The sequence below is a fragment of the Crassostrea angulata genome, chromosome 2, assembly GCF_025612915.1.
Source record: "Crassostrea angulata isolate pt1a10 chromosome 2, ASM2561291v2, whole genome shotgun sequence".
NCBI lineage: Eukaryota > Metazoa > Mollusca > Bivalvia > Ostreida > Ostreidae > Magallana > Magallana angulata.
The window spans coordinates 67960811-67987950 of record NC_069112.1 but is presented as its reverse complement, the minus strand read 5'-3'; the positions used below and the strand labels follow the sequence as shown (position 1 = coordinate 67987950).

At 35.4% G+C, this 27140-nt stretch overlaps 2 protein-coding genes and 2 pseudogenes across 2 annotated transcripts; 3 read left to right on the top strand and 1 right to left on the bottom strand.

Moving 5' to 3' along the window:
* Positions 1-15224: 15224 nt before the first annotated feature.
* LOC128174770 (uncharacterized) lies at positions 15225-17157 on the top strand (annotated as a pseudogene).
* Positions 17158-17434: 277 nt separating this feature from the next.
* Positions 17435-17839, top strand: LOC128173579 (uncharacterized). The gene has a single exon (XM_052839278.1). It carries the CDS (start codon positions 17449-17451, stop codon positions 17797-17799), a length of 351 nt encoding a protein of 116 aa, XP_052695238.1. The 5' UTR covers positions 17435-17448; the 3' UTR covers positions 17800-17839.
* Positions 17840-19899: 2060 nt separating this feature from the next.
* LOC128173532 (uncharacterized) overlaps positions 19900-27140 on the top strand; it is a 30131-nt pseudogene continuing 22890 nt past the window's right edge.
* Positions 25303-26544, bottom strand: LOC128173585 (uncharacterized). Its single transcript, XM_052839282.1, has 2 exons — positions 26528-26544; positions 25303-25597 (listed from the first exon to the last, which is right to left on the bottom strand). The coding sequence occupies exons 1-2, from the start codon at positions 26542-26544 to the stop codon at positions 25303-25305; spliced, it is 312 nt and encodes a 103-aa protein (XP_052695242.1).

Sequence of the window (27140 nt, the reverse complement as noted above, 5' to 3'; positions counted from 1 at the left end):
AATGATGGAAGCAGCGTTGAAGTCCAAGCTAGATTCCTTTCCGATGCTAACCAACAAGGATGTTAGTCGTCTTTATGATCTGTCCGACATTTTGGATGAAATTGAGGCTGCAAAGGAGGACACGCGTTACTCTTGCCTTCTGTCATATTTCGATTGCTCGACTGGTATCACTCCGATAGTCAAGAAACTACCTAACGATTTGCAAGGAAAATGGACTTCGGTAGCCGTGAAGCATATGGCAGTGAATGATGTACCATTCCCACCGTTTAAGGTGTTCGCAGAATTTATTCGTGAGCAGTCAAGGATTAAGAACAACCCATCATTTTCCTATGGTGTTGACACGAGAGGAGACAGACAAGTGAGAAACCAGCGAGACAGAGTGTTGAATGTTTCTTCAAGGAAAACAGAGGTTGCACAACCCAGAAGAGAAAATTCCTCAGACCGGAAGTGCCCCTTACACAACACCTTTCATACATTGAACAAGTGCAAGGGGTTCAAGCAGAAGTCATTAGAAGAGAGAAGGAAGTTCTTAAAAGAGAATAATATATGTTTCCGTTGCTGTGACTCTCGTTCCCACAAGATGCGTGATTGTCGAGCAGCAGTCAAGTGTGAGGATTGTGACAGTTCAACCCATCCGACAGCACTTCATGTGGAGACTCAGAGTAGGAGACACTATGGCGGGGAGTCGCAGAATTCATTAGATGTCAACTCTGCATGTACGCAGATTTGCAGAAAGCAGTTTGGAGGCAAGTCTTGCTCCAAAACTGTGCTCGTGCGTGTGTATCCTCAAGGAGAACCTCAGTTAGCAGTCAATATGTATGCGGTCATAGACGATCAATCAAACCGCTCACTTGCAAGCCCCAGATTCTTTACCTATTTCGAATGTGGAAGTGAAGCAATAACCTATACACTTTCATCTTGTGGAGGCACTATACAGACCTTTGGAAGGAAGGCAGAAGGATTTGTTGCGGAGGCATATGGCGGTGGATGTGTCCTGAACCTTCCAGCCCTCATCGAATGTCAGCAGGTTCCTTGTGCACGGGATGAGATCCCTACACCGGAAGTGGCTTTACATTACAGTCATCTGGCCGACATAGCAAAGCTAATACCTCCACTAGATCCGGATGCTGACATCTTGTTACTACTTGGAAGAGATTTGATAGAAGCGCACCATGTACTTGATCAGCGTATTGGACAAGGCAATCAACCCTATGGACAGAAACTACATCTGGGGTGGACCATAATTGGTGAGACATGCCTTGGCAAGACTCATGCACCTACACAGGTTACAACCTACAAGACTCATTTACTGGGATCGGGCCGTGTATCCTTACTTCCACCATGTACGAATGAGTTCAAGATACGAGAAAACCTGAACTATGTGACGTATGGCATGGAAACTGGAAAACCCCCATCATTGTATGACAATGAAGACTTTGGTAGGAATGTTTTCCAAAGAACACAAGATGATGAGAAACCAGGTATGTCTGTGGACGACTTGACATTTCTCAAGATAATGGACCAGGAATTTCAGAAGAGCGAGAATGGGCATTGGACAGCTCCACTCCCATTTCGACAGCCACATAGTAAACTGCCAAACAACAGGGACAGTGCTCTAAAAAGAGCCAAAGCACTAGAAGCTAGTTTACGGAGGGATGCAGTGAAGAAGGAACACTTCCTTACCTTCATGGATGGACTGATAAAGAATCGCCATGCAGAGATTGCGCCACCTCTGACACAGACGGATGAATGCTGGTACTTGCCTATATTTGGTATATATCATCCAAAGAAACCAAACCAGCTGAGAGCAGTTTTCGACTCCTCTGCTAAGTATGGTGGAATATCTCTCAATGACGTCCTTCTAACTGGCCCTGATCTCACCAACAGCCTGTTAGGAGTTTTGATGAGATTTCGTCAAGAAGCTGTTGCTATTATGGGCGACATACAACAGATGTTTTATTGCTTCAAAGTGCGGGAGGACCATCGCAACTTTTTGCGATTTTTCTGGTTTCGAGATAATGACCCAGATCAGCCTCTGACAGAGTATCGTATGACGGTACATGTTTTTGGCAACCGACCCTCCCCGGCAGTTGCCACGTACGGACTCCGTAGAGCTGCACTGATGGCAGAGTCTACATTCGGTAAAGATGTGACAGACTTTGTTGTGAACAATTTCTATGTAGACGATGGTCTTGTCTCTGTACCTGCCCCATCAGAGGCAATTGATCTCATGAAGAGGACGCAGAGAGCTTTGATGTCAGAAGGCGGCTTGCGATTGCACAAGATTGCATCAAATCAGTCAGAGGTCTTAAGCGCCTTCCCCCCAGAAGATCTTGCAAAGGATATGAAGGACTTAGAATTCGGAATTGACCTGCTTCCAAGTCAACGCAGTTTGGGCCTCAACTGGAACTTGGAAACTGACGCCTTCTTCTTTGAGGTTATGATGCAAAACAAACCGTTCACCAGAAGAGGCGTACTGTCATGCATAAACAGTATATTCGATCCCCTTGGATTCGCAGCGCCCGTCATCATAGAAGGAAAAAGCATTCTGAGGAACCTGGTTCTTGGCACCATACACTGGGATGATCCATTACCCTTAGACCAGCTAAATACTTGGACACAGTGGAGAGACTCTTTATCTCACTTAGAGAACCTACACATCTCACGGAACTACTCACCTGAGTCCCTGCAACTGTGTAAGGACAAATCCATCCATGTATTTTGCGACGCTTCAGAACTCGCCATTGCGGCAGTTGGTTATATGAAGATAACCTCCTCAGATAATGAAAGCCATCTCGGATTTGTATTAGGAAAGGCAAAACTTGCTCCTACTCATGGACATTCAATTCCGAGACTGGAGTTGTGTGCTGCTGTGCTAGCAGTAGAAATTGCATGCTCTATTGCAGACCACTTGTCTCTACCAATCCAAGACTTCAAATTTTACTCAGATAGCAAAGTAGTGTTGGGATACATATTTAACACTACTCGTAGGTTTTATACCTATGTAGCCAACCGCATATCGTACATTCGGAAATTTACAAAGCCAGAGCAATGGGCCTTTGTACCAACTGAAGACAACCCGGCCGATGCAGCCACTAGGCCGCTGCCGACTCATGAATTAAAGGACAGCTCTTGGCTGAAAGGTCCCACTTACCTGCTTAAACAAGGCAAAGGCAAAGAGCAAGTCTTTGACATTGTGAATCCTGAGAGTGATAAGGAAATCAGACCCATTATCTGCATGAAAACCATCTCATCTGTGCAATTGCTAGGATCCCACAGATTCTCCAAGTTTTCAAACTGGACGATACTCATACGGACATTTGCATTCCTTCAACACATCATCAGATCATTTTGTGGCCACAACGAGTGCAAGGGTTGGCATTATTGCACAAAATCGAGAACCGTTGAAGCATATCAAGAATCAGAAAAACTGATCATCAAGACCGTTCAACAAGAGGCTTATAGAGAGGAAATTGACTATCTAAAGCAAGGCAAAGCCTTACCTTGCACGAGCTCCTTGTTGTGTTTAGGAGTTTTCCTTGACTCAGATGACATTCTCAGAGTGGGAGGACGTTTGAATAGGAGTAACATATTGCCACAAGCTGAGATAAATCCTATTGTGATCCCAGGAAAGCATCATATAGCCACACTCCTTACCAGACATTTCCATGATATAGCACAACACCAGGGGAGACACATTACCGCTGGAACCATTAGGAATGCTGGCTACTGGATTACAGGCAGCAAACGCTTGATATCGTCCATTATCTACAATTGCGTGAAATGTAGAAAACTGCGTGGAAAGTTTGCATATCAGAAGATGGCAAATTTACCCCCTGACCGTCTCGAGCCAGGTCCACCATTCACGTATGTCGGCCTAGATACGTTTGGCCCCTGGGAAGTAGTAACCAGGAAGACAAGAGGTGGGGCTGCTAATGCCAAAAGATGGGCCATTCTCTTTACATGCATGGGTAGCAGAGGAATACATATTGAGGTCGTTGAGGAGATGTCCTCGTCATCATTTATTAATGCCTTCAAACGCTTTGTTGCCATCAGAGGTAAAGTCAAGCAGATACGCTCTGACAGGGGGACAAATTTCGTTGGCGCCACGGATGATCTTCACATCAATGCGGTAAATGTTGAGGATGGACCCGTGAAAGAGTATCTGTACAAAAGTGGAGTTGTATGGCTATTCAATCCACCTCACTCCTCTCATTTTGGAGGTGTATGGGAACGCCTCATTGGAGTGACCAGGCGCGTCCTTGATTCCATGCTGTTGGAAATACCACCAGGAAGTTTGACGCATGAAATACTTACCACGTTTCTTGCAGAAGCATCGGCCATCGTGAACAGTCGTCCGTTGGTACCGGTGTCGACCGATCCTGAGGATCCTCTTCCTTTGAGTCCTTCGTTAATCCTGACTCATAAACCAGACAATACAGTTGATTATATACCCACCGATGGTAAGGACCTCTTACGTTCCCAGTGGAGGAGAGTGCAACATTTGGCTGACACCTTTTGGAAGAGATGGAGAACCCAGTACCTTCAGACATTGCAAAATTACAGGAAATGGAAACAAGAAAAGCGGAACTTGGTCATTGGAGATGTGATCTTGCTAAAAGACAATTCGGTGACCCGTAACTCGTGGCCCCTTGGAAGAGTCGTCAGAGTGTTCCCGAGCACTGATGGACGAGTACGCAAAGCAGAAATTTGTGTAGTGTATCGCGACGGACACTCCACAACGTTTGTCCGACCTGTAACCGAACTGGTCGTTTTGATCCAAAATGAATGAACTGTTTTGCATTAACTTGGTGCTGTTTGTATATTTGAAACTCAGTTGATTTGAATTATTGCATAGTGATGTTTGTAACATCAGGCGGGGAGTGTGTTGCCTTTGTTTTTTAAGAGTTATCTTTCTTTTCATTTGTTGGAGTTATTGCCCTTGTTAGGAAAGTCTCGTCAGCCATGTTTGCTGATCGTTGTTTGTAGTTCGAGGCAATTGTGGCCTACCACAGTGTAAGTTAAATGTTTATTTGTCTTATGCATTGTGTAAATGATTAGATATGAATGTAGGCTATCTTCTGATGCAACCTTTTTTATGCATGATTTCTAATTTCTGCAAAATAACTGTTCGATGTTTTATACACATGTACTACACGTGGTTGACAGTCAACTTTTAATTATTGCAATTTAGGAAAGATTTACTCATAGTTCTGTCTTCTATATTTTGTAAGTGATTTAACTATTATCTATAAGTAATTTAGCGAGAAATTTGTTAGGAAATTTGTATTATTTACAAACCATCCCTATTTGTTCTAAAAAAGTATGGAACACTGTTCCTGTCATAATTCATTTTATTTCTACTCTATTGTCACATTGCTGTAATTGTTTTTTGTATTCTTTCAGCTTTTTACCTTACACAATAAAGGTTATACTACTGTCTCCAGGACAGCACACGACACATTAGTGAATGTGAAAATGATGAGGATGATAATGTAACGATGTTTGAAATGGCGCAGAAATAAATAATTATTTTTTAAAATATGACTGCATGTTGTTTTGTAATTGTTTTTATTTTATTTGTTCGTGTTTGTTTTATTGTTGTTGTTGTTGTTGTAATTTGTTGTTGTTTTTTGCATGAACTGAGCATAGGAACAAGACAAGTAAGTAATTTCATTTTTTTAAAGCTTTTAAACGTTAAAAATATTTTTTTATTAACTATAACGTTTGGTGATGCTTTTAAAAACAGACATGAATAAAAATACATTTTTTTTTATTTGTGTATGCTATATGTAATTGAAGTCTTTGATATGGCTTTAAAAAGCATACATTCTCATCACAGTAAAGTAATATATTTTTTACTATTTTTAGTAAACGAAGCGTTTGATATGGCTTTCTGCCATATCATAGCGGCGATTGCCGCTATGGGGATTTTACTGCGGTATCTCCTCGCGACTTCATTTTGAAAAGAGAGAGGAGGTCTGCACCCTAAACTCGACAGAGCCCATGCCCCTTCAGGAGCTAACTTTCAAGAAGGAGCATGTGACCCCACCCTCTACCAGAAGGTCGCTTTCCATGCCCGTGCTGACCCCGCAGAAGGGCTTCTCTGCAAGAGATTTGAATTGCTGTTTAAAGGGACATGGTCACGATTTTTTCATAAAAATACAGTTTAGATTAAGCATTAAAAATGAAAGCCATAAACATTCCTGTAGCACAGCACAAAAACCAATTGATAAAAATTGACACAAATATGATTTTCAAAATCAAAACAAGGCACGAGCCCAAAACACGTTTTTTTTATGGTTTGAAACATCACGTGACAAAACTTACAACATGGCGCCGAAATTGACAGTATTAGTGAAGAGGAAAAGAAAACAAGAGCGAATGCGACGATACCAAAGCATGACAATTAATATTGGTAATGTTATAGACAACTTGAATGGGTTAAAATATGATTTAAATATTAACAGCAACAGAAGTTTGGCCGCTTTTCTTGTTCAAAGGTAAGTTTTGGGTATGATATCGGGGATCGGCTCAAGATTTGATATACTTGTACTTTTATCGCTTGTATATATACTTGTATAGTTAGAATTGTCGCGTAACTTTAAGTATTTCAAAGGCAACAGAGGCTAGGAAAATGAAATGATTGAGAAACATGATAGTTTTTTAAAAAATCATCATCGAAATGATGATGTTTTTATTTTATCGAATCTTGGGAAGAGGGTGCATGGTAGGGAAGGGGTTGGTTGGTGTCAGGTGGATTTAGTAATCATGGATACAGTTAAAAAGATTTTTAGTCTTTTAAATTAAATGACAGTGTGAATTCCAATTATGTAATTTTTTTTTATTTATTGATAAAATAAGTTTTAAGAAAAATGTGTGAAAATTATATGCACTTATGTTTATACGACATCACATTAAAAGTCTAATCAGAATACTAATTACTAATAATTATTAAATCTTAAAGTTTCAGGCATTACATGTGTTAATAAATGTTACATTTCAAGTTTTTGTGATATATTTTGAAGAACCACTTTAAACAGCAAAATGTGAATGACAATGTACCTATAGTTATCCTCTGTCATATACATTTTCAAAAGAGAAAACATGCCACCCTCCTCAACATCTGAAAGATTCTGAATTAGTCTAAAGACATCAACACCTTCTAAAGCAAGAAAAAGTCCACCGAGTTATATTTCCCTGTCGACCATAACGGCTAGTACAAGCACCTTCACAGACTATGGCAGTGCCACTGAAACTGAAGGTGAAACAGACAGGTAACGTGTAATATACATGTATATTTGACATGCACATGCGTGATAAATTACATATCTATTGACTATTTTAAGAACTTCAAGACAAGAACCTTAGAAAAGTATATATTTGACAATGTAACACTTTGTTTTGTATCTTTTAGGGTGGGTTAAGAATGACTTAGGGTTAAAAATGACTCAACATGTACTAAAACTTATTTCTTATACCTATTTCTTTCTCGTTTAAATTCTATATAGGCACAGAGTTTTTTGTTCAGGATCGAGAGATACTCAGCTTAAAGAGAATGAAATAAGTGGCTTAGAGAGTGAAAGTTTAAGAAAAAAAGGTATAAATTTAGTATGATTTACAAAGAATATTTATTTTGGGAATGTCATTAATTTATAAATGTATTGTTTTTGCAAGAAAAAATTGTTTAAGTATTTTCCACAAAACTGTGATTTATTTTTTAATACATGTAATCTAAACTTATCATAATTTTTTAAAGGAAAATTCAGATAAAAGAATTGAATACCGAGAGTTTTGAAAAAGAACGACGACCAAGGAGTAGCATTCCACAGTGTGTATATATTCTCTTTATGTGCCCTATCATATGAAAATATTTGCATTTCCATTGTTCTTTCCCACTGTAAGCCCATACGGAGGAGCTGCAATTATTTCTCTATATTTGCATTTCCATTGTTCTTTCCCACTGTAAGCCCATACGGATGAGCTGCAATTATTTCTCTATAATCGCAATTGCTCTGTCAGTATACTATGACGTCATAAAGGTGTAACGTTATATATACTTTTCCATGACGTTATAGATTTAAACCACTATACGATACATCATGTGTTTTTCTCCAACTCCATTAAAATTGACGTATTTACATGTAAGATTGAAACATGTTTTTGATAACATTTTAAAGGAATTACTATTATAACATATCATTGATTCTGTTAACAAATCTATGTGAATTAAAAAGATACATTACAGTCTGAATGTTTACTTTTGATGTAATAGCTAAATGTCAAGGTCTAGGCTAATACATGGTATTTGCGAGTGGTAAAATGCAAATATAAGTAATAAACAACGATTATTTAGTGAACATGGCGTTATGAATAGCAACTGCTCTGCTGGCATATTTTCCATGATGCGCTAGCGCGCATCATGGAATATGCCAACAGAGCAATTGCTATTCATAACGCCATGTTCACTAAATAACGTTGTTTATTTCTTAAATAATGTCTTTATGCTTAAAATTATGTTTATATGTTTTGCTTGTGAAATGCAAAAGATTCCACTGTATCTTTGTACAATATTCAGGACAAAATGACATGCATGCACAGATTTGATGTAGGGGTGGGGGTAATGGTGGAACTGGAAATAAAATTATTTGTCAAACTACCTCATTATCAAATTTTATCAATGCGCACATGACATGATAATTGCATGAATGCATGCATTTTTCATCATTGTTATTGTCTTTGCGTTATAATTGCAGAGTCAAAATTATAAAAGAAAAAGATACGTGTATATTGGTTGACTAAAAATTATTTCCAATCTGTGTTTAAGGTACCTCACTACACCTACACTTATACTTTTTGAGACACTACGTCACAAGGTTTTGTTAAACTGTTTAAATCGTTCGATTGGGTTGTATATCGTCGTAGCAAAGTGGCTAAAGTATTAGGCTTCTGAACCGCAGATTATGAGTTCGAATCCGCCTGGAGCTTTTGTTCATGTTAACTGAATTAAATTTTTGAAAATGTAATTTTTCATCCAAAATTGCACATTTTTTTGCCTATTAGACTTAAATACTTCTTATCCATAATGATATCTATCATAATCAAGTAATTTTCTGCTGATTGGAGAAAATATTTCACGGTGTAGTGAGCCACCTTAAAGTGTACTTAAAAGGTTTTGTGGCCTGATTTCTTTAACGCGTGCGTCAAGATTGTTTTTTGTTTTTCTAAAGGACATCTTTGTACGACTTAATATTATTTACATTTTTTGCTTCCTAATAAGTTGTACCGGTATTCAAAACATTTATATAATCTTTAAATATGAGAAAGAGCCAGATTATACTCGTAAAGTTATCCCTGAATTTCGAGTTACATATTTTATTGTTTATCATTGGTTTGTTTCCGTGTTTATTCTTTTGACTATCTTATTTCAGTCCAATAAGAAACAGACATTATGAGTCCGACTTATATAGAATTTTTGTTGTCACTAGTTTTAGACTATTTCCATCAAACCTTTTATTTCCGAATTATTCCAAAAAAGTTTTCGCTTCTTGTAAATATTTGTATTCAGTTGTATTTAGTTAAATATTTTAGACATCATTATAGATTACAACTGTTACATTGAAATGACGTATGGGGAAAATGTATATCAAATTACTTTCAGGGGGTATATCCTTAAAGCACCTCTCTTTTAAAAAAAATATCATATTACCTGAAACCCAGATTGCTATCATCCCTTTTATGGTATAAATAAGAACAATGACCAAAGAAAAATCATCACACAAACCGGTCGGTGGCACAGTAAGGAGTGCACTGCGTGCGTCTCCCGTTGTTAATCAGTCTACTTCTCTAATTTTAAGAAATAATAGTCCTTTGCTGTAGGCGGATGTTTCTGTTCATTAAAACTAAAATATGGATAATTTGGATTAGTACAAAAGGAAAAACAAGTATTCCTTTTAAAGGAATGATCGGCAATAGCTAAAAGCAATCAACATGATCAGTTGGTGTAAAATAAAAGTACTGTATTTTTTCAAAATATAGAATATTTTAAATCTGTACACCTTAATTTTATCATTATAAACCGTTCTTAAACTCCTTGTCTAGTTTTATATTTTTAACGTAATTATTAAATGTTAATGTATCTTCTTCTTCAAAATACTGAGTAGGGCTCTTCAATACACATGTATGCAAAGAAAGAGTTGTTTTAAAATAATGTAATGCGACTGAAAAACATTGAATACCATCATCACTTGCTATTGAGGTCGCATTATAACGTAACCTTGTTTATTCCTAGCTACTATTATGCAACGTCAATAGATCGAGGTCATTTCATGGAGCATGTTCGTAATATCGAGGTCAGCTCATCGAGGTCAACTGCATTTCTATATGAATCTTTCGATCGAAATTCTTATGCGTGAGACAAAATGTGCATTCTTGAATTAACAGGTCGAACTGTATTTAATGTATGTTTGCATCTCTTAAGGTAAATGAATTGAAATAAAACTGAGTAAAATGTTACATAAATATAAGAACTTCTTATGCAAGCGGAATGTGTGCGCACGTGGAAGCATTTGCTTGATGCCTCATATGGACACAACAGTGATCGGCGGAAGCCGATCACAATAAACGAGAAGAACAAATGAAACCGGTTATGTATTTCAAATTACAATTCCATTAGTATTGTTGCTAGCGTATCGTAATTTGCCAAATATAATACGCGCATTTAAAAAAAATATGTCGTTATGAGAAAGGAGTGTATATTATACACCCAAATGGAATTTTTCATTTTTTGTTAAAAAACTGGTAAAATACTGGCTATCGTTATTCAGTTTAAGCCTTAATACGGAAACGCTGTATACAATATTTCTGATTGTTTGATCTCTTTATCAGTTGATAAATTGTATTAAATTAGCCATACAAAGTCAATAGGAACTGTTTACTCAGCAATCAGAGCTGTTCATTCACCACCGTCGTGTACGCCGCTATCAAAGACATGTTTAATATATCTGTGCAATGATCCCTATTGTAATTTCGCCTAATTGAATTAGCCTTCCAGTGTAACTACGTGCGTTTTTTTTATCGAAATTAATACCCTTTTTAAGCACATGGTTATTTTTTAAGGAAATTTAAACAAATAATCCTTGAAAAATAATGTGACATTTTTTTTAAGGTGGAATATCCCTCTGATAAGAGAGATAACTTCTGTAGAAAATAATCTCACTTTGTTTCTGTTAACTCACAATTATTAAGGCATGTAGCAGTAAGGGAAGCAGTGCTGGGCCCCAATTTATGTTGGAAGGCGACATTTATATATTCAATTATAAAAAAAAAAGGGAAATTTGAACCAAACGAACTTAACCAAAACTTTTTGCAAGTGTAAAAAAGTAAAGAAAATTTCACAAAAAAATGTAAGAAGCGAATTATATTTATCAAAATTTTAATGAGGCAGTGTCTACATGTTTACCCTTCCCCTCCCCAATGGATTAATTTTTTTTAGAAATATTACTAATTTTATGTACTAGTTCAGTATATGAACAGTACGTATTTGATGTTTTAGGCCAGATAATTTTGGATGAAATTTTGCTCTCTCTCCCCATTTATACCTCGTTCACAAAGGTGAATGAATTATAATTGAGACTGTGGCAATTTATCAAGTACTGTATGTGAAATATGTATGTAAAACCTTCAATAGTCTATGATAAAGAAAGATAACTTTTGCTAATTGAAGCAATTTTTGTTACAAACCTATGCAACAAAAGTAGTATATACGTACGTATGGGGGGTAAAAACAATGGGGAGCCTATTGTTTGGGGAAGACAAAAGACAAACAATAGGGTATTGAAATGGGGGGACAATGGGGTTGATGACCTTTGGTAAGGGGTTACCCTGGATTACAATGGTGTATTGAATGGAGGTATGTGACAGTGGCCTTTATCAAGATTAAAGGGGAAGGAGAGATGTATAAAAATAGTACACGAGTGTGGTAACATGACGGGGCCCCGACCGAGAAAAGACCCCCCCCCTTTCGTCTAAATAATACAATGGAGACATACGTCAGCGATCACTGACGTTTAAAAATTATACCTGAGCGTAGTAACAATACGGAAGGGGAGATGTGTTTTGAAAAGTTTAAAGGTAACCTGGGTGTCCCAAGGAGGTTACTCATACGCAAAATGTAGGGCATTTAAAAAAAAAAAAAGATTGACAAGTGGACCATTTTCGCAAGTTTTTTATTCAATATAATTATTTCATTTTCAACCATCACCATGGCTCTGAAGATTGTACAAATTGTCATTGAGGATGAAGTTAGCGCACCTGAGGGAGAAGATTATGGGATGTAGAGATTGCCAACGATCCTCACCCCAGCGGACAGATGGTCCGCATAAACGGAGAAGACGTGTTTGTGTTCATCTAAGAACACTACATCGATTCGAAACAAACGGCCGTTTTCACGGCCACCAAATTTTTCGAAAAAGTTGCCTTCTATTGCAAGGACGTTGTACACAATCGTTGGTGAATATCATTTTTAACCCAGTGTTTCGATTCAGTATCTTTTAAGATTTTTGAATCTCAAAATTTTACTTAATAAAAGTTTGTATCTCTAAAAATTATTCAAAGGGGTTTAAATGATACTGTGACACACTGGTTGAGAAATGATAATTATTAATTGATCTTTTTCGTGTAAATTAGAATAAAATTCGTCAGTTTTTCATAGGTCTTTTTAATCTCAAAATTCTTAAATATTCGCAGTAATCAACATTAATTAACCTTATTTTTTGCCAAAGGTACCGTTCTCATTTTTTTTTAGATTGATAAATCATTCAAATGTCAGTTTTTGTTTTTGTAGAATAATTATGAGGTTGAAAATGATCTCGGTACGATTGGGAAAAAATAATTAAAAAAAAAATATGTTGGTGAAATTTATCATCCAATTTCTGTACGGGTTACAGAAAATTTGGAGTGTTCCACATTTTAAAAAAAAAATTTATATCTCTACTAGACGTTAAATAGTTTCAACTCATAACGTTTTAATTAACATTATTTTTTTACCAAAGGTACCGTTTCATTTTTTTTGTGTGTCAATAAAAAGAAAGTTTTGCATTTATAGATTAATTATCATGTTAAAAAAATGAATACGGTACGAATGGTAAGAAATAATTTCAAAAAACGTTAATTTTTCCATCCAATTTCTTTTTGTATTACAAGAAATATGGAATCTTCCGCATAGTTTGAATTAAAAATTCGAATTTGATCGAAAAAACTGTCATCCATATGTTTTTAACGATAAATGAAAAACAAAGAAAACAAATCTTTACAACTAAAACATTGTATTCAGAAAACAAAATTACATCAGAAGCTTCTTCGCCTCATCCATGTGGAACTGGGATCTGAAATTGACAGAAAAAAAATCATGAGTAATATGAAAGATAATTTTGTAAAAGAAATTGACAAAGAACGCAAGATTTGGGTGTAGTGACTTACGGGGGAATGAAGATGTCCGAATCCTCCAGACACAAGTCCATGAACGCGACGTCTCTGTCGCTGGCCATGGACCCCTCCGATCTTATTGAGATAAACAAAAAAAACCAAAATTGAAGCAGTTTCCTCTTAAATATGACAAATCGAAAAGAAAAGAAAAAAAATTAAAACCTACGAAGAAATCTCTATTACACTTCTCTCTTGCCTAAAAAAAATAGCGAAAAAAAAGAAAAATTAACCTTTTAATAAATACAATCTAATTGATTCATTGGGTTTAGATTTGTACTTTTATTGATGAAATATAATCTCATAAAAGCGAAAAAAAAAATGATCTAACCCTATGGGAGAGACCTCCCACCGGAGGGACTCCTCCTGGTCTACAAGAGTACGCAGTTTACTGAAGAAAAGAGAAATTGTAACTCCCCTCCTAAACTGAAATTACTCTCTATTTATACTAACCACGGTCACTTTGGTGCTTTTGGCGTAGCCGGCACGCTTCTTAAAAAAAAGAGGGGACACTCATGAACGACGTCAGGAAATTTAAGAATAAAAGTTCATTTTTAACTAATTGGTAGAAAAAATTTGTTTTAATATTAATAGCATTACTAACCCATTTTTTGTGATATGGGGTTTGGCTATAAATGAAAAGGAAAATATATTAATACGTATGGTTTTTCATTAATTGAAAAAAGAATAATTTTTGAAAAAAGCAGATTCAATTGGAAATTTTATTTAAAAAAATAAATAGTATGTAACCTACACGTCTGGTGTAGACGTCATGCCAGCTGACAACTGGCCACCCCTTCTGCTATGTCTTTAAAAAAATGAATAATATTTAATTTAAATATAACAAAATTGTCATGAAAAAAAAAATAAGTTTGTATATGTGTTTTAATTTTAGTAAAAAATTAAACATCTTTTAAATTATCGTGTAATAAAACTTACGGGCACGGGCATTTATCAAGGAGGTCCTTGATTTTCTCAAGAAGCTCCACCACTTCTATTTTAGAGTTGCATATGCATAAGCTGAAACATTTAAGTACCAAAAATAAGTATAGAGGAATAAAGATGAAGGGAAAATTGGACCACTTACAGTAAGAGTCAAAACTAAAATCTTATTAACTTACATTGCCATGGTAATCTTAATCCGAAAAATATGAATTATTAACAAATAACGGGATCCTTCAGAAAAAAGGGGAAGATTTGGAGGTTTTCAACGATTTTATATTTCGATTTCCATCAAAAAAAAATTGACGCCAATGATTGGTTCGGTTTGAACGGGGTGGGGGGAGGAAGAGGGGTGATGTGGAATAAAAAAAATATTTTTTTATGGGTGAATGCGGTAAGCTAGAAACGTATTGTATGTTTGCTAATGACCGCCCCCCCCCCACCACTTCCGTTCCATACCTCTTTCATCATCTGCTAATAAACTGTTATTTTGTATATGTGTAGAGAGTCGGTTGACATTAGAAGATTAAGGGGCAGGTCACAGTATCCTCGTATATGTAATGAAAATAAAATTAAACATTATTAGTCACAAAATCATATCATGAATGCAACAATAATGAAGGTATTGTTTGAAATGTTAGTTATAGGGGTACAGAATAACCTCGTAGGTCAGCCAAACCAATCGCCTATTGTTTGCATTATTGAAAGACAAATATCAAAGTCGAAATAAAATTGATAAAAATAAATTGAATGAACTTCTCCACTTCTCTTTTCCAAAAAGTTATCAAGTGGTACAGTTGGTTGATATTCAATTTTCCCTTTTTTTGTCGTCATGATTGCGATAATTATTTTACATGTGGTTTTTGGTATGAGTCTGTCTCAGGACACCCCGTCCTGTAACTATAAAAACGATTTTGGACTGGCTTTCTGTTATAATGTACGAGCTTGTCCGGAGTTTGTGACCATTGCCCGGGTTGAGTGCGCAATTAAAGAAATCATTGTTAAACCGAACACATCGCTGGACCAAGTAATGATCCACGGACAATGTACCAACATATCGGCGTACAAGCGATTTTGCATGCAAGCAATTAAAGAAATAAAGATGCAGGCCACCAGCGAAAGTTTCCTCTGTGTAGGTAATTCTATTTTATTCATTTCTTAAACTTTAAAATTAAGATGTGATTGGAGAAGTGAAATTACTTTACCTCGAGAGTTGATTTTACCTACAGGAGGATATATTTTTCGTTCTTTATTTAATAGATTTTATTTTTTGAATTAAAAATAGCTATTGGGCTTCAGAGCTTAATTTTTTGAGAAAAAATATTTAAATGTGTAAAAAACAAATCTAAAGCGTTCGAAACATAAAAAAAAATCAAGAAATATGACTTTTGATAGTTTTTGGTAACTTATCGATTTTGTGAGATCAGTCTTTAGTCACATGACTTCGCAATTCATTTTCTTCTTTTGTCACGTCACATCTGTTGTTGCTTGAATAGATTTTTATCTATTATTTCATTTGTTTAAATGCGAAATGTTGTAACCCCTTAGATTTTAATCTTTTACTTCATTTGTTTAAATGCATTTCGTAAATCTCTAAATATCTTTTTCGGTAATCTTATCTGTAGAAATGACGACATTATCCTCGACCATGCCGAGATTCAGTGAGAAACGTAAGTAATCTCTTTTGTCAACGTTTTATGTTTTGTTTTAATGTTACCGTTTATTGAACGATTTTGATTCGGATTTTTGTTCAATTTCGTGGGAAATCTATCATTGCATTGCAGTTATTTCTCGCGATCCCGCGTGTTCGAACTTACGTTCGAGTGCGGGCAATCTGGTGTAAACTGGTTTCGACCGAATCAGTAATGAGAAAGGCGTGTTTGTGATGAATGAAATCCCCTCTGTTAAGAGAGAGAGAGAAGTCTCTATTTGATTCATGTCGTCATACGTTAATCTTTATTTTTTGTAAACTCAAAATATTGAATTTTTTTTTAACATTTTAATTTAGATGTAACACACGAGAGGGAGTCGTCAAGCTCACACCAGAACTTTTCGACGAGTGACGCGACCACACAAACTTCTGTTATCAGTAGCACGCTTAATAATAGTATCGTGCTTATTAATAATAGTAGCATGCACAATAATGACACGTCTGCATTTAATAGTACACCCATCCCGCATGACTATACTAAATATCTGACGTCACCTGTAACCACTATTACATTGCATGAAAGTACACATCGAGCGCATTCAGTAGAACAGACCACCCCATTTACCAAATCTAACAACACTATGCTTGACACGACCCGCTTTAATACAAATGCCACTCTTTCCTCTGTAAATACTTCCTCGCATGATTTTTCACCTTATACTTCTTTGACGGACTCGACGACTACCGACTTGTACGCTGAAATGAGCACCATTAGTTTGAAAAACATTGAGGCTCGCAGTACGAAATACGACAAACTGTATTACATATTTTTCCTTATACCCATTTTATTCATAGCATGTTTTTTTGTATTTCGTAATTATATTATGAAAAAGAGTCCTAATCGTAGATCAAATCACCTATCTTTAGACACAATAGACAGTCAATTTGAAAAAAATGAGAATGAATGAAAAATTGAATGTGATGATGATGATGAGGATGAGATGGTGTTTCAACAATAAATCTAATAAATTATTTTTTTTAAAGTATTAGTGCATGTTGTTTTATAGTTGTTTGTTGGTTGATTTGTTTGTTTTTTGTTTGCATGAACTGCGCACGGAATAAGACAAGTAAGTAATTCTTTTTCTTAATCATATTTTTTATGGTGAACTTAAAAGTTAAATGATGTTTTTTTTTGTTTTTTTTTAAAAATCAGACATGATTGATAAATTCTAAATAATACAATTTTATCGAATACATTTTGTGTTTTATTGAACAGAGGATTTTGATGTGTGTCTTAATAAAAATCATGCATTTTTATCACAGTCAGGTAATATATGTTTTCCTATTTTTCTTTAGTGAACGAAGCTTTCGACATGGACCTTTCGGGCTTGATTGTTATAGGGGGGCTAGTTCTTGTTGCGGTGTTGCGGTATCTCCTCAGGAGATACAGCAACTTCATCGTCGTCCGTGAACGTCGACAGGCGGGTGCAGCGTCACTTTCCAACCCCCAACTGATGCCAGGACGAGCCGCGGAGCAGCGCCGGGAGGCCCTCAGTCAACTGTTCAGGACAGCGAAGCCGGCCGAGGACATCCCACCAATTCTCATGGAGGAACTGGTGAGGAGGATCAAGAAAGAGCCAGTGACCCCACCCCGCGCCCAGTCCATGCCAGTGCTCACCCCGACCAATTCATGTCTTTGTATACCTTACTTCAAAACTTTTTAGGCTCTCTCTTTCTCTCTCTCTCTCTCAATTACAAAAAATCCAGTAAAATGAAGTTGTATACTACATGTAAATAAAGTCTATATTCTCTTTATTTGTTTGACCCCTCATTGAATATTCTATACATTTAAAGGATTTTTCGTTGGTTTTAGCTCTTTCTTTTTTTTTCAAAAGAATTTAAACTATTTTATAATTAATTCTCTTTGTTCATCATTGCAGAAACTTAGACGTCGGCTGTCTGCCTTGGACAAGAAGGAGCTTGTCCGTGGATTACTTCCCAGCAAGTCAGCGCATAAGTATATGAGTAGCGACGAGGAAGGAAGGGGATGATGGCTTTGTTTGAAAGCTTGAATGGTGTTATCGCTAATCAAGATTTTTAATTTAAAGTGTTAATCAAACTTTTCCATTAAATTTACAAAAGTAAAGATGTCTTTACAACTATATTTAATTAATATCATAACTTAAAAGTAAATTTCATAATTGAATTGTTATAAAGCCAATTTTACAAAACTGAAAGATTAGCTTTACTGGAAAAATTTGCTTTGTAAAATAGGCCATTACAATTCATTTACTTTTATGTAAAATCAAGTAAAGATTACTTTTAAATTATTTGTCTTAGTTAAGTAAATTTTTGTAAAAACAATTAAAGGTAATGTAAATATAAAATTTACAATATATTTACATTTATTGAAAAGCTGTTTTTTCATGTATTGTATGACTTTGAAATTGAACATCGTAGGAAAACGTTACACTTAAATGCAGATGGTTTATCCCGAATTCCAGTTAAACGCAAATGTACCAGAAAAAAATGCCCCGATCGTGATTCTCCGGAACACATAGCAAATAATTATGGTTTGAACTTAGAGGTTGTTGCTGAAGAAGGAAATTTCCGCATGAAGAATCTAAGCATTCTGAACAGGGAATCTATCTTGTGCAAGCCATTGACAATACTTCTGATGTTTCAAATTGGGTAGAATCATGAGGCCCTGATCAAATAAAAGAACGGCAAAATGAAGATAGCAATGTCACCGTAAACAACCCCTAACGCGGGGGAGTCGACAAAAAGTAGGGGGGAGTCGATTCCAACGCATGAGGGATTCGATTTTCTTCGCTTCGGAGACGGAAAGAATTAAGGTCACGTCATTTGTAGGTATTTATAGGAAGTATTTCCAAAAAAAATATATATTCCGCACGGAAGACAGCAATAGTCAAACTTTGTGTCGGTCATTGGTCCGAGTTCTATATGCGTCTAGTAGGCTCAAACACTTCTAAACTATTTGACATATGTCAAATTCACGGTAATCGGGTGGTCAAAATATGCATGATTTGTAAAATATACGACTTGCTTTGGGTTACAGACAGTTGAAACAGTCGAACAAATGATCAACCTTTTAAGTGCAATTATCAAATCTTAACAACTCTTAGGAAAAAATGAATAATCAAGACATGTTCTGTTCAGATGTAACGGTAACGTAGGGGGAGTATATCGTTGACCACTCCTTATCGACCTCAGTCTGATGGACTTGTAGAGCGTTTTAATAGTATCGTAAGTCAAATCCCACGAGAAGTGGTCAGTGAATAATCATTCGTGTGAGACGCATCGATCAGAGCGGACGCTTTGCTTGCTTTTTGCCGGCCAGGAGTTTCCTTTAAATTCTCGAGGTAATTATCTGTAATGTTATATTTGTAACCTATTATATGCGTTGGCTATTGGTTAATTTCATTCTATGTGTGTAAAACTGTAAATATAGTATATATATTTTGGTTGTTTATAACTTAGTTAAGTTTTGCAAATTTTACAAACTTTGTGTTTGTTTAATAGTGTTAAGAGAAGTTTGAGAAGGGGCTAGCGATTCTTATAGGTACAGTGTTATGTAGCACGTTTTTCATGCGCGGTTTTAGCCGGCTGCATGGGGTTCGCATTTACTTGGTCTGCACATGTCCGTTTATGTATGCGGTTTTGTTATTTTATATGGAGATATACATATTATAGCTTTTATTGACGTGCTAGGTGTGTGTTTTATTTAGTAAGTGCATGTTAAAAAAAAAAATATATATATTGAAACTTTTATTGTGGGAATAATTTGTGTAATTATGTTGTAGATGACCTTGGTGTTGAAGCCAAAGCATTCATTATTGGGGAAGAGCTTGTTGCCGGTGATTATGGAATTGAAGTCTACGCAGTACAGTTAAGGCGGTCAATAAAAATATGGGCAAATTTTTGTGATGAAAACACGTATACTTTAGTTAAACTGGCATGTCCTTTTTAAAATCAATAACAGTCACTCAAATGCAATATATTTCTAAAATATATATATAATAGTACAATATTTTATGTTCATAGTGGTCACGTGATATGGCAGTCGCATGGTACAGGCAGATGTATTTGTGGTTTTGAGGTCATTTAAAAAATTCAATATTGCAAGGGCATAATCATGTCAAAATTCACAACTGAATTATGAAATAACTTGATGTTATATCGTAGATTTTGAAAAACGGTGCGAACTTTTTAAGATTAGAATATTTGTTAGTAGAAACCGTAATTTATAATGCATATGTTGAATAATTTTGAAGGTCACAGGGTTAATTTCATTAAAAAATAATTAATTTGTAAGATTCTACAAGGATCGTAGAAGTTTTTAAGTTACATAGCATATTTCAAATTCAAATGTAAAAGTTTGTCGGGATCAGGTAAGTGTATGCCCTTGCAATTAAGTGATTTATTTAGGTACTCAGATTTTAGATATACGATATTTTATACAAAACCGAGGTGGCTTCTTTATACGATGCATACTTTTAACAAAATGAAAATAAGACTATATAGGTAGCATTCTACTAATAATAATTCTAAACAAAATATTCATTTATACTTTTCCGTTAATGCATGACATTTATTTTTCTTCGCTATAAAACTGCACGATAGCCTTCAATGATTTAACTTAATGCGTCATTTTGAAGCATATGACGTCATATTTTGTAGTACAGCGAGAACGACATCTCGCTTATTTTTCAGTGTTTACGATATAACGGACATCAAAATTGTAAGTAATAGCATTTGTTGTTTTTAATGAAAAGATTAGTATAAGTTAATTTTACTAATAAATAGATTAATAAGTACTTTCGAGGTTTGTAATATACTGTGATGTCATAATGCATATTTCCCGTACTTTTTGTCTGAACGGAGTTTATTGACAGCCTTAACTGTGCTGCGTAATCAACCTGGGATGCAGATAGATACATTCGCACGGTTGAAGAAGGATCATCCATTAGAGAAATATTCGTTGGAAGAGTTGAAAGTAGAATTCAACAGACTTACAGGGGAGACAATCCAGTCTTTGTTGATCATCCTGAGTCAGGAGGAGTCAGTGGATTTGGTTAGGAAGATTATGCATTTTTCAATTTAGCATGCAAATAATGTGGGAGCACCCAAGGGTCAGGTTTTGACGGAGATAGCGCCATCTGCTGCTGGTAGCAGTGGTAAGTAAGGTTTATATGTTGAATTATATTCTGATGATTTTGTGAATAAAAGTGCATTGAAGTGAGTTTGTGGTTTATGTAGGTCCTTGTACTGGTAACGGGGATGGTGCGGCCAATCTTGAAGATAGACTGAAAGGATTGGAGCAGAACGTATCGGTGTTGAAGTCTAAGTCAGGAGAACAGAAGGTGGATGATGCAATCCGACAGGTACGCCTTTTGTCAGCTCGACCGAAGTTGACACCGTCGCATGTTCTTATCGCATCACTGGAGATGCTGGTTGATGTTGCAAAGTGTGAGGGGCATAAGGATGCAGAGTTTTTTAATAAAGCTCTTCAGGCATGCAGGCGTTTTGAAGAAAGTGAGGATGTGTGTGGCTTATGTTTGAAACTGATAGGGTCTAGTGAAGATAGAAAGATTTCTACCGCCATTGCTGAATGGGTTAAGGGAAAAAAATATGATAAAGAAAATGAGAAAGAGAAGGTTAAGGAAACCAATGTTAGTAATGTTCCATCTTTTCCTTATCTAGCTCCAATGTATAATATTTTCCCTTTGGGGTTTGTTCCTCCTATGCCAATGCCAGGTTACATAGGTTTTGGGCAGGGGAGAGGGGGTAACAGAGCTCGAAATGGTCAAAATTCTAACCCAAAGTTATGTTATTTTTGTAAAGAAAAGGGTCATTTTGTTGCAGCATGTCCAAAAATAAAAAAGGAATAAGATGTTTAATAATGTTGGAAAGTTATGGAAATATGTATGAGAAGACTTTGTTTTCCACATTTTGTTGTTTTTTTACCTCTTGCCAAAGGTACTAACCTTTCAGTGAATTATTTCATGCGGCTGGGGGTAGAATAAACTTTCCTCTGTAATATTTCTGTTATGTTTTAGAGTGAGTCCATGAGATGTAAGAGGTTTTATTTTCATCCTCATTTTCCAGAGTGGGAGAAAGAAGCTTTAGAATTTTCTCCTTTAGATATACCTCGAAGAGATTTGGATATTTCTAAGTGTTGGGTGAATTACAGAGGAGAGTTTGTTCTGCCTCCAGAGAATGTTTTGTTAGCAGAGAGTATTGTTGAAAATGATTTAGAAGTAGGTTTACAAGATATATATTTTAGAGATCCAAGACAATTTGTTGCAGGAAATATTCATAATCATTTGGATGAGTGGGAGAGAATGGGTTTGGATGAGGAAGCAAGAAAGTGGTTAAGAGAGGGGGTTAATGTAGAACATTATTTTAGGAAATTTAAGGGAAATTTCAAGGGAAAAAATTGTGATTGTGCAACCCTACCTGAAGCATATTTTCCAAACTCGTCTAGTTGTAGACATTTCGGGGGGTTTATTTCTTCTACTATTATTGAGAAGATTAAAAGTGGTACAATTTTGGTTTGGGGTAAGGTTGGGGATTGTGTTCCATCTCATCTGATACTTCCACTTACAGTAGAACATACAAAACCTAGACTTTGTCACGACCAAAGATTTTTGAATTTATGGGTAATGGATAAGCCTTTTCAGCTTGATACATTGAAGGAAGTTCAAAGATTAGTTGGTTGGAATCAAGTCTGGGTATGACCATGTGAGGGTTAGTGAAAGGTCAAAGTCTTATTTTGGTTTTCAATTTGGCGGTTGGTTTTTTGTGTATAATACAATTCCATTTGGTTTTAAGTTGAGTGCATACATATATCAGAAATTAGGCTATTTTGCTACAGCTTATTGTAGGCGATTGGGTGTACCTTGCCTTCAGTACATTGATGACCGTATGATTTCAGAGTGGCATGGAAAGTCTTTGTTTACGAATCAAAAACTTCTAGTACTTAGAAGCATTTATATTGTGTGCCAGTTGTTAGTAAGATTGGGGTATTTTTTGGCTCTTGAAAAATGTGTTCTGATTCCGACAAAAATTCTGAAGTATTTAGGTCTATTGATTGACTCTCAGAAATTAGCACTTTTACTCCCTGAGGAGAAGAGAAATAGGTTTGCTGAGTTGAGAGATTTCATTATGAGTGAGGATAGTGTAGACATAAAAACCCTTCAACGGTTTGCAGGGAAATGTATTTCGTTTGTTTTAGTCGTTCCTGCTTCCAGGCTTTATTCTAGGGAGGTTCATAGGGCTATTGGGATGGCGGAAAGAAATTCCAGGAGAGTAGAGGTGGTAGGGGCTTTAAGAGAGGAGATTGAATTTTGGAAATTTTTAGACAACTGGAATGGTTTTGTTTCTTGGAGAAGTGAAAGGCATTTACAGATTAGTTTAACAACAGCAGCATATATAGTGATATAGAGGTGGAGGTATAGGCGATGACGTAATTATTAGGGTCACCTAGAGGGTATTTTTAGAAAAGGTAGCAATATAGAGGTCGTGTTCTCATTGGTGGACTGGATATAGAGGTGATGACGTAGTTACTATTGAGGCCCTATAGAGGGGGACTTTTTAGAACAGTAAATTTATAGAGGTCGTGTTCTCATTGGTTGCTTTTAGAAAGGGAGGTTGAATATATAGATTTAGTGAGCATGTGTAAAAAAAGTAGGAGGTTTTAGGTTATGACGAAACCATAAGATGATTCTATGGTTTGAGAGCATGCGCTGTAGTATCGATAACGTAAAATACTGTGGTTTCATTAATATTCGAGGGTATCAATTTTCGTGGATAAAGTGAAAATCACAGTTTCAAGGATAGGTAAATTCGTGGCCAATGACCCTATTAATACAAAATGTTAATAGAAATTGCACTTCGCCGAACATTTAATTTCGTGGATCCACTAATCTACGAAATCCACGGAAATTGGTATTCAACGAATATTGATGAAACCACAGTAGATGATATTAAGCAATACGTGAATTTTATTTAGACAAAATAGATCGATTGGATGACCTATTTTGAGCAAACAGTGAAAATAAGGTGTACTTACCTGTGCACAGAGAGAGATATTTTAATAAAAAAAATTACATGAAAAAATGAGGTGATGTAGCATGCGCACTTGAACATTAAAAAAGGGTGTATATTAAAAAAAGTTTAGGGTATATTTTAAAGAGTAGTTACAATTTTTTATCATTTTTCAAAATGCCCTTAACACCAAACGATTCAACTCCTTCGGCTGCGGTAAACGGGCTGGATACTGCTTTACCAATCCCTGAGCATGAAGACTGGGATTGGGAAATAGCAATGGATCCCTATCCTTCTGGGAGGTTAAGAGACATTGATGGCAGACTAGTGTATATGTTTGATTATAAGTACGAACAGTACTTACAAAATCTACAAGACCAAAAAGAAGAAGAAGAAGAAGAAAAAGAAGAAGTAGAAGAGAAAGAAGAAGTAAAGGAGAAGAAGGAAGAAGAAGAAGAAGACAAGAGAAAAGAACAGTAGCTTCTTTGAAACTCAAATATTTCAACGGTCGTTTTAACGGCCACCAAATTTTTCGAAAAGATGTCTCTAATACAATGAAACGTGTGCATTAGAGGAAAAGTATTATTCGAGTACAGTAGGTGAAAAGGTTTTTTTTTTCCCACCGAATGTACTGTATAATGAAAGATTTTTTCTTGACAACCTACAGTTAATTTTTTCATATGCTTAATCAGTTAAGTCTGTGATAAATAACTGTAGGAAGCAAGAAAATTGAAAAAAAAAAATAACGGAAATTATATGCTTTTTAAGAAGAAAACAAATTAAAATTATGTTCAATATTTTTTATATAACATTTTTTTTTAAAAAAACATAATTTTTATAAGAATAGGTTTTATATATAGAACATAATTGCTATCATTTGTTATAATGTCTAAAAAAAAAAATCAGTGAATGGTATTGCATAAACGTGATGAAATAATAATGCCCTTATACGTATTTTTTACAAAGAATATTTTTAGAAATGATAAATACAGACATATATATATATAAGACAAAATTCTTTTTTGAGATATAGGTATTTTTCATTTCACATCTAGACATCAGTGGAAAAGGTAAGTTTTTAAATCATGATAAATTACTTAATGATGAGAAAAGAGAGGTAACTCTACAAACTATACAAGCACTGCGAAAATTTCCCGTTACTCCATTAAATACATGATATCCTCAAGTTCTTGTTCAATGTTATCAACTCTCGATTGTAAGTCTGTTAAGCGTCTTTCAATTTCTTCTTTCTCTTCTTTTAACTCTTCTTGTCTATGAATCATCCTCTCCAATATAACACTGTCAATGTCAATTTCCATTTTTTCTGCCGTTTGCTCTTCTTCTTCTTTTTCTTCTGTTTCTTGATGTTGTGTTTCTTTATTTCTGAATTGCTGTAGGCCTTCACAAGAAGTACCTACTTCTTTGGTTGATTTTAAGGGGAGATTGGAGTTACTGTAATTATATAAAAAAGAGGAGGGTCAATGTTACATAAGTTTATATTTTGTGCTTAAAATAAGTGAAAATTAAACAAAGAAAAACATTCGGTAGAAAACAAGTGAAAAGCTGTCAATGTGACAGCAAACCGGGTTTTCTTTTATGTAAACTGTATCCATAATCCATGTCAAACCTTATCCAGTGAAATGGAGTACCCTACATGTATATGCAACATTTTGCCAAAAAATGACTAAGTTCAAAAGCTGGTATTTTTTTTCATAAATTATCGGAAATCAAAATCCTAGCAATATGCACACCTCTGATATATGTACAATTGATCTGCAAAAGAACAACTTCCTATCTTGAGAACTGTAGGAGGAGTTATCCGTACAATGAGGGTACCCTATATGCAATATTTTGCCAAAAAATGACTAAGTTCAAAAGCTGGTATTTTTTCGATAAATTATCAGAAATCAAAATCCTAGCAATATGCACACCTCTGATATATGTTTAATTGATCTGCAAAAGAACAACTTCCTATCTTGAGAACTGTAGGAGGAGTTATCCGTACAATGAGGGTACCCTATATGCAATATTTTGCCAAAAAATGACTAAGTTCAAAAGCTGGTATTTTTTTCATAAATTATCGGAAATTAAAATCCTAGCAATATGCACACCTCTGATATATGTACAATTGATCTGCAAAAGAACAACTTCCTATCTTGAAAACTGTAGGAGGAGTTATCCGTACAATGAGGGTACCCTTTTGGCAGCCGCCCGCCCGCCAATCCGCCCGCCCGCCCGCCTGCCATTTTCACCATTTTAATAACCGGATTTTTCCGTTGGAAAACCCGGTTAAAAAATTGTTTTATATAAAAAGTTTTTTTAAATATTTTTTTCTATATTAAATTATCCTTTTTTTTCATTTGCTTTAAATAAAACGCATACCTGACTGTGAAATGCATGGTATTTTCTGTAAACTGTATGGTAATGCTGTTATTAGCTGTCAAGTCATTTCTAAAAAAAAAATGAAGAAATGAATATTAAAAATTTAAAAGGATAGATAAAGACAAAAATAAATAAAATAAAATCTGCATAGATGTAAAAAAAAAAACTACTTACATAATAATTACTTCCATTTTTTTTTTTGGAGGGTGAATTGAATTGTTCAGATCTGGTCAGAAAAAAATGAACTTGTCCTATTGGGTTTAAGATTGCAAGGTGATTTTCTTAAAATTTAATTTGATTTTTATAAAAAAGAGATGCATTTTCCCTCCAATTTTTTGTACTGTTTAAGTTTTTTCTGATTGGATATTGGTTTGGTTTTGTTATATATTGTGAATGTTGAATTTCCCTCCAAAAACTATTTTATTCCTACTCATTGGATACAAAAAACAAATTCTTTGCAATTAGTACAGCGTAAGATTTTCTGATTGGATATTAGCGCTGTCTTGTTATACATTGTAAATGTTAAATTTCCCTCCAAAAACTATTTTACTTTTTCTGATTGGATGCAGAAAATGAGTTCTTTGCAGCTGGTACAGTGTATTGAAACAGGTTA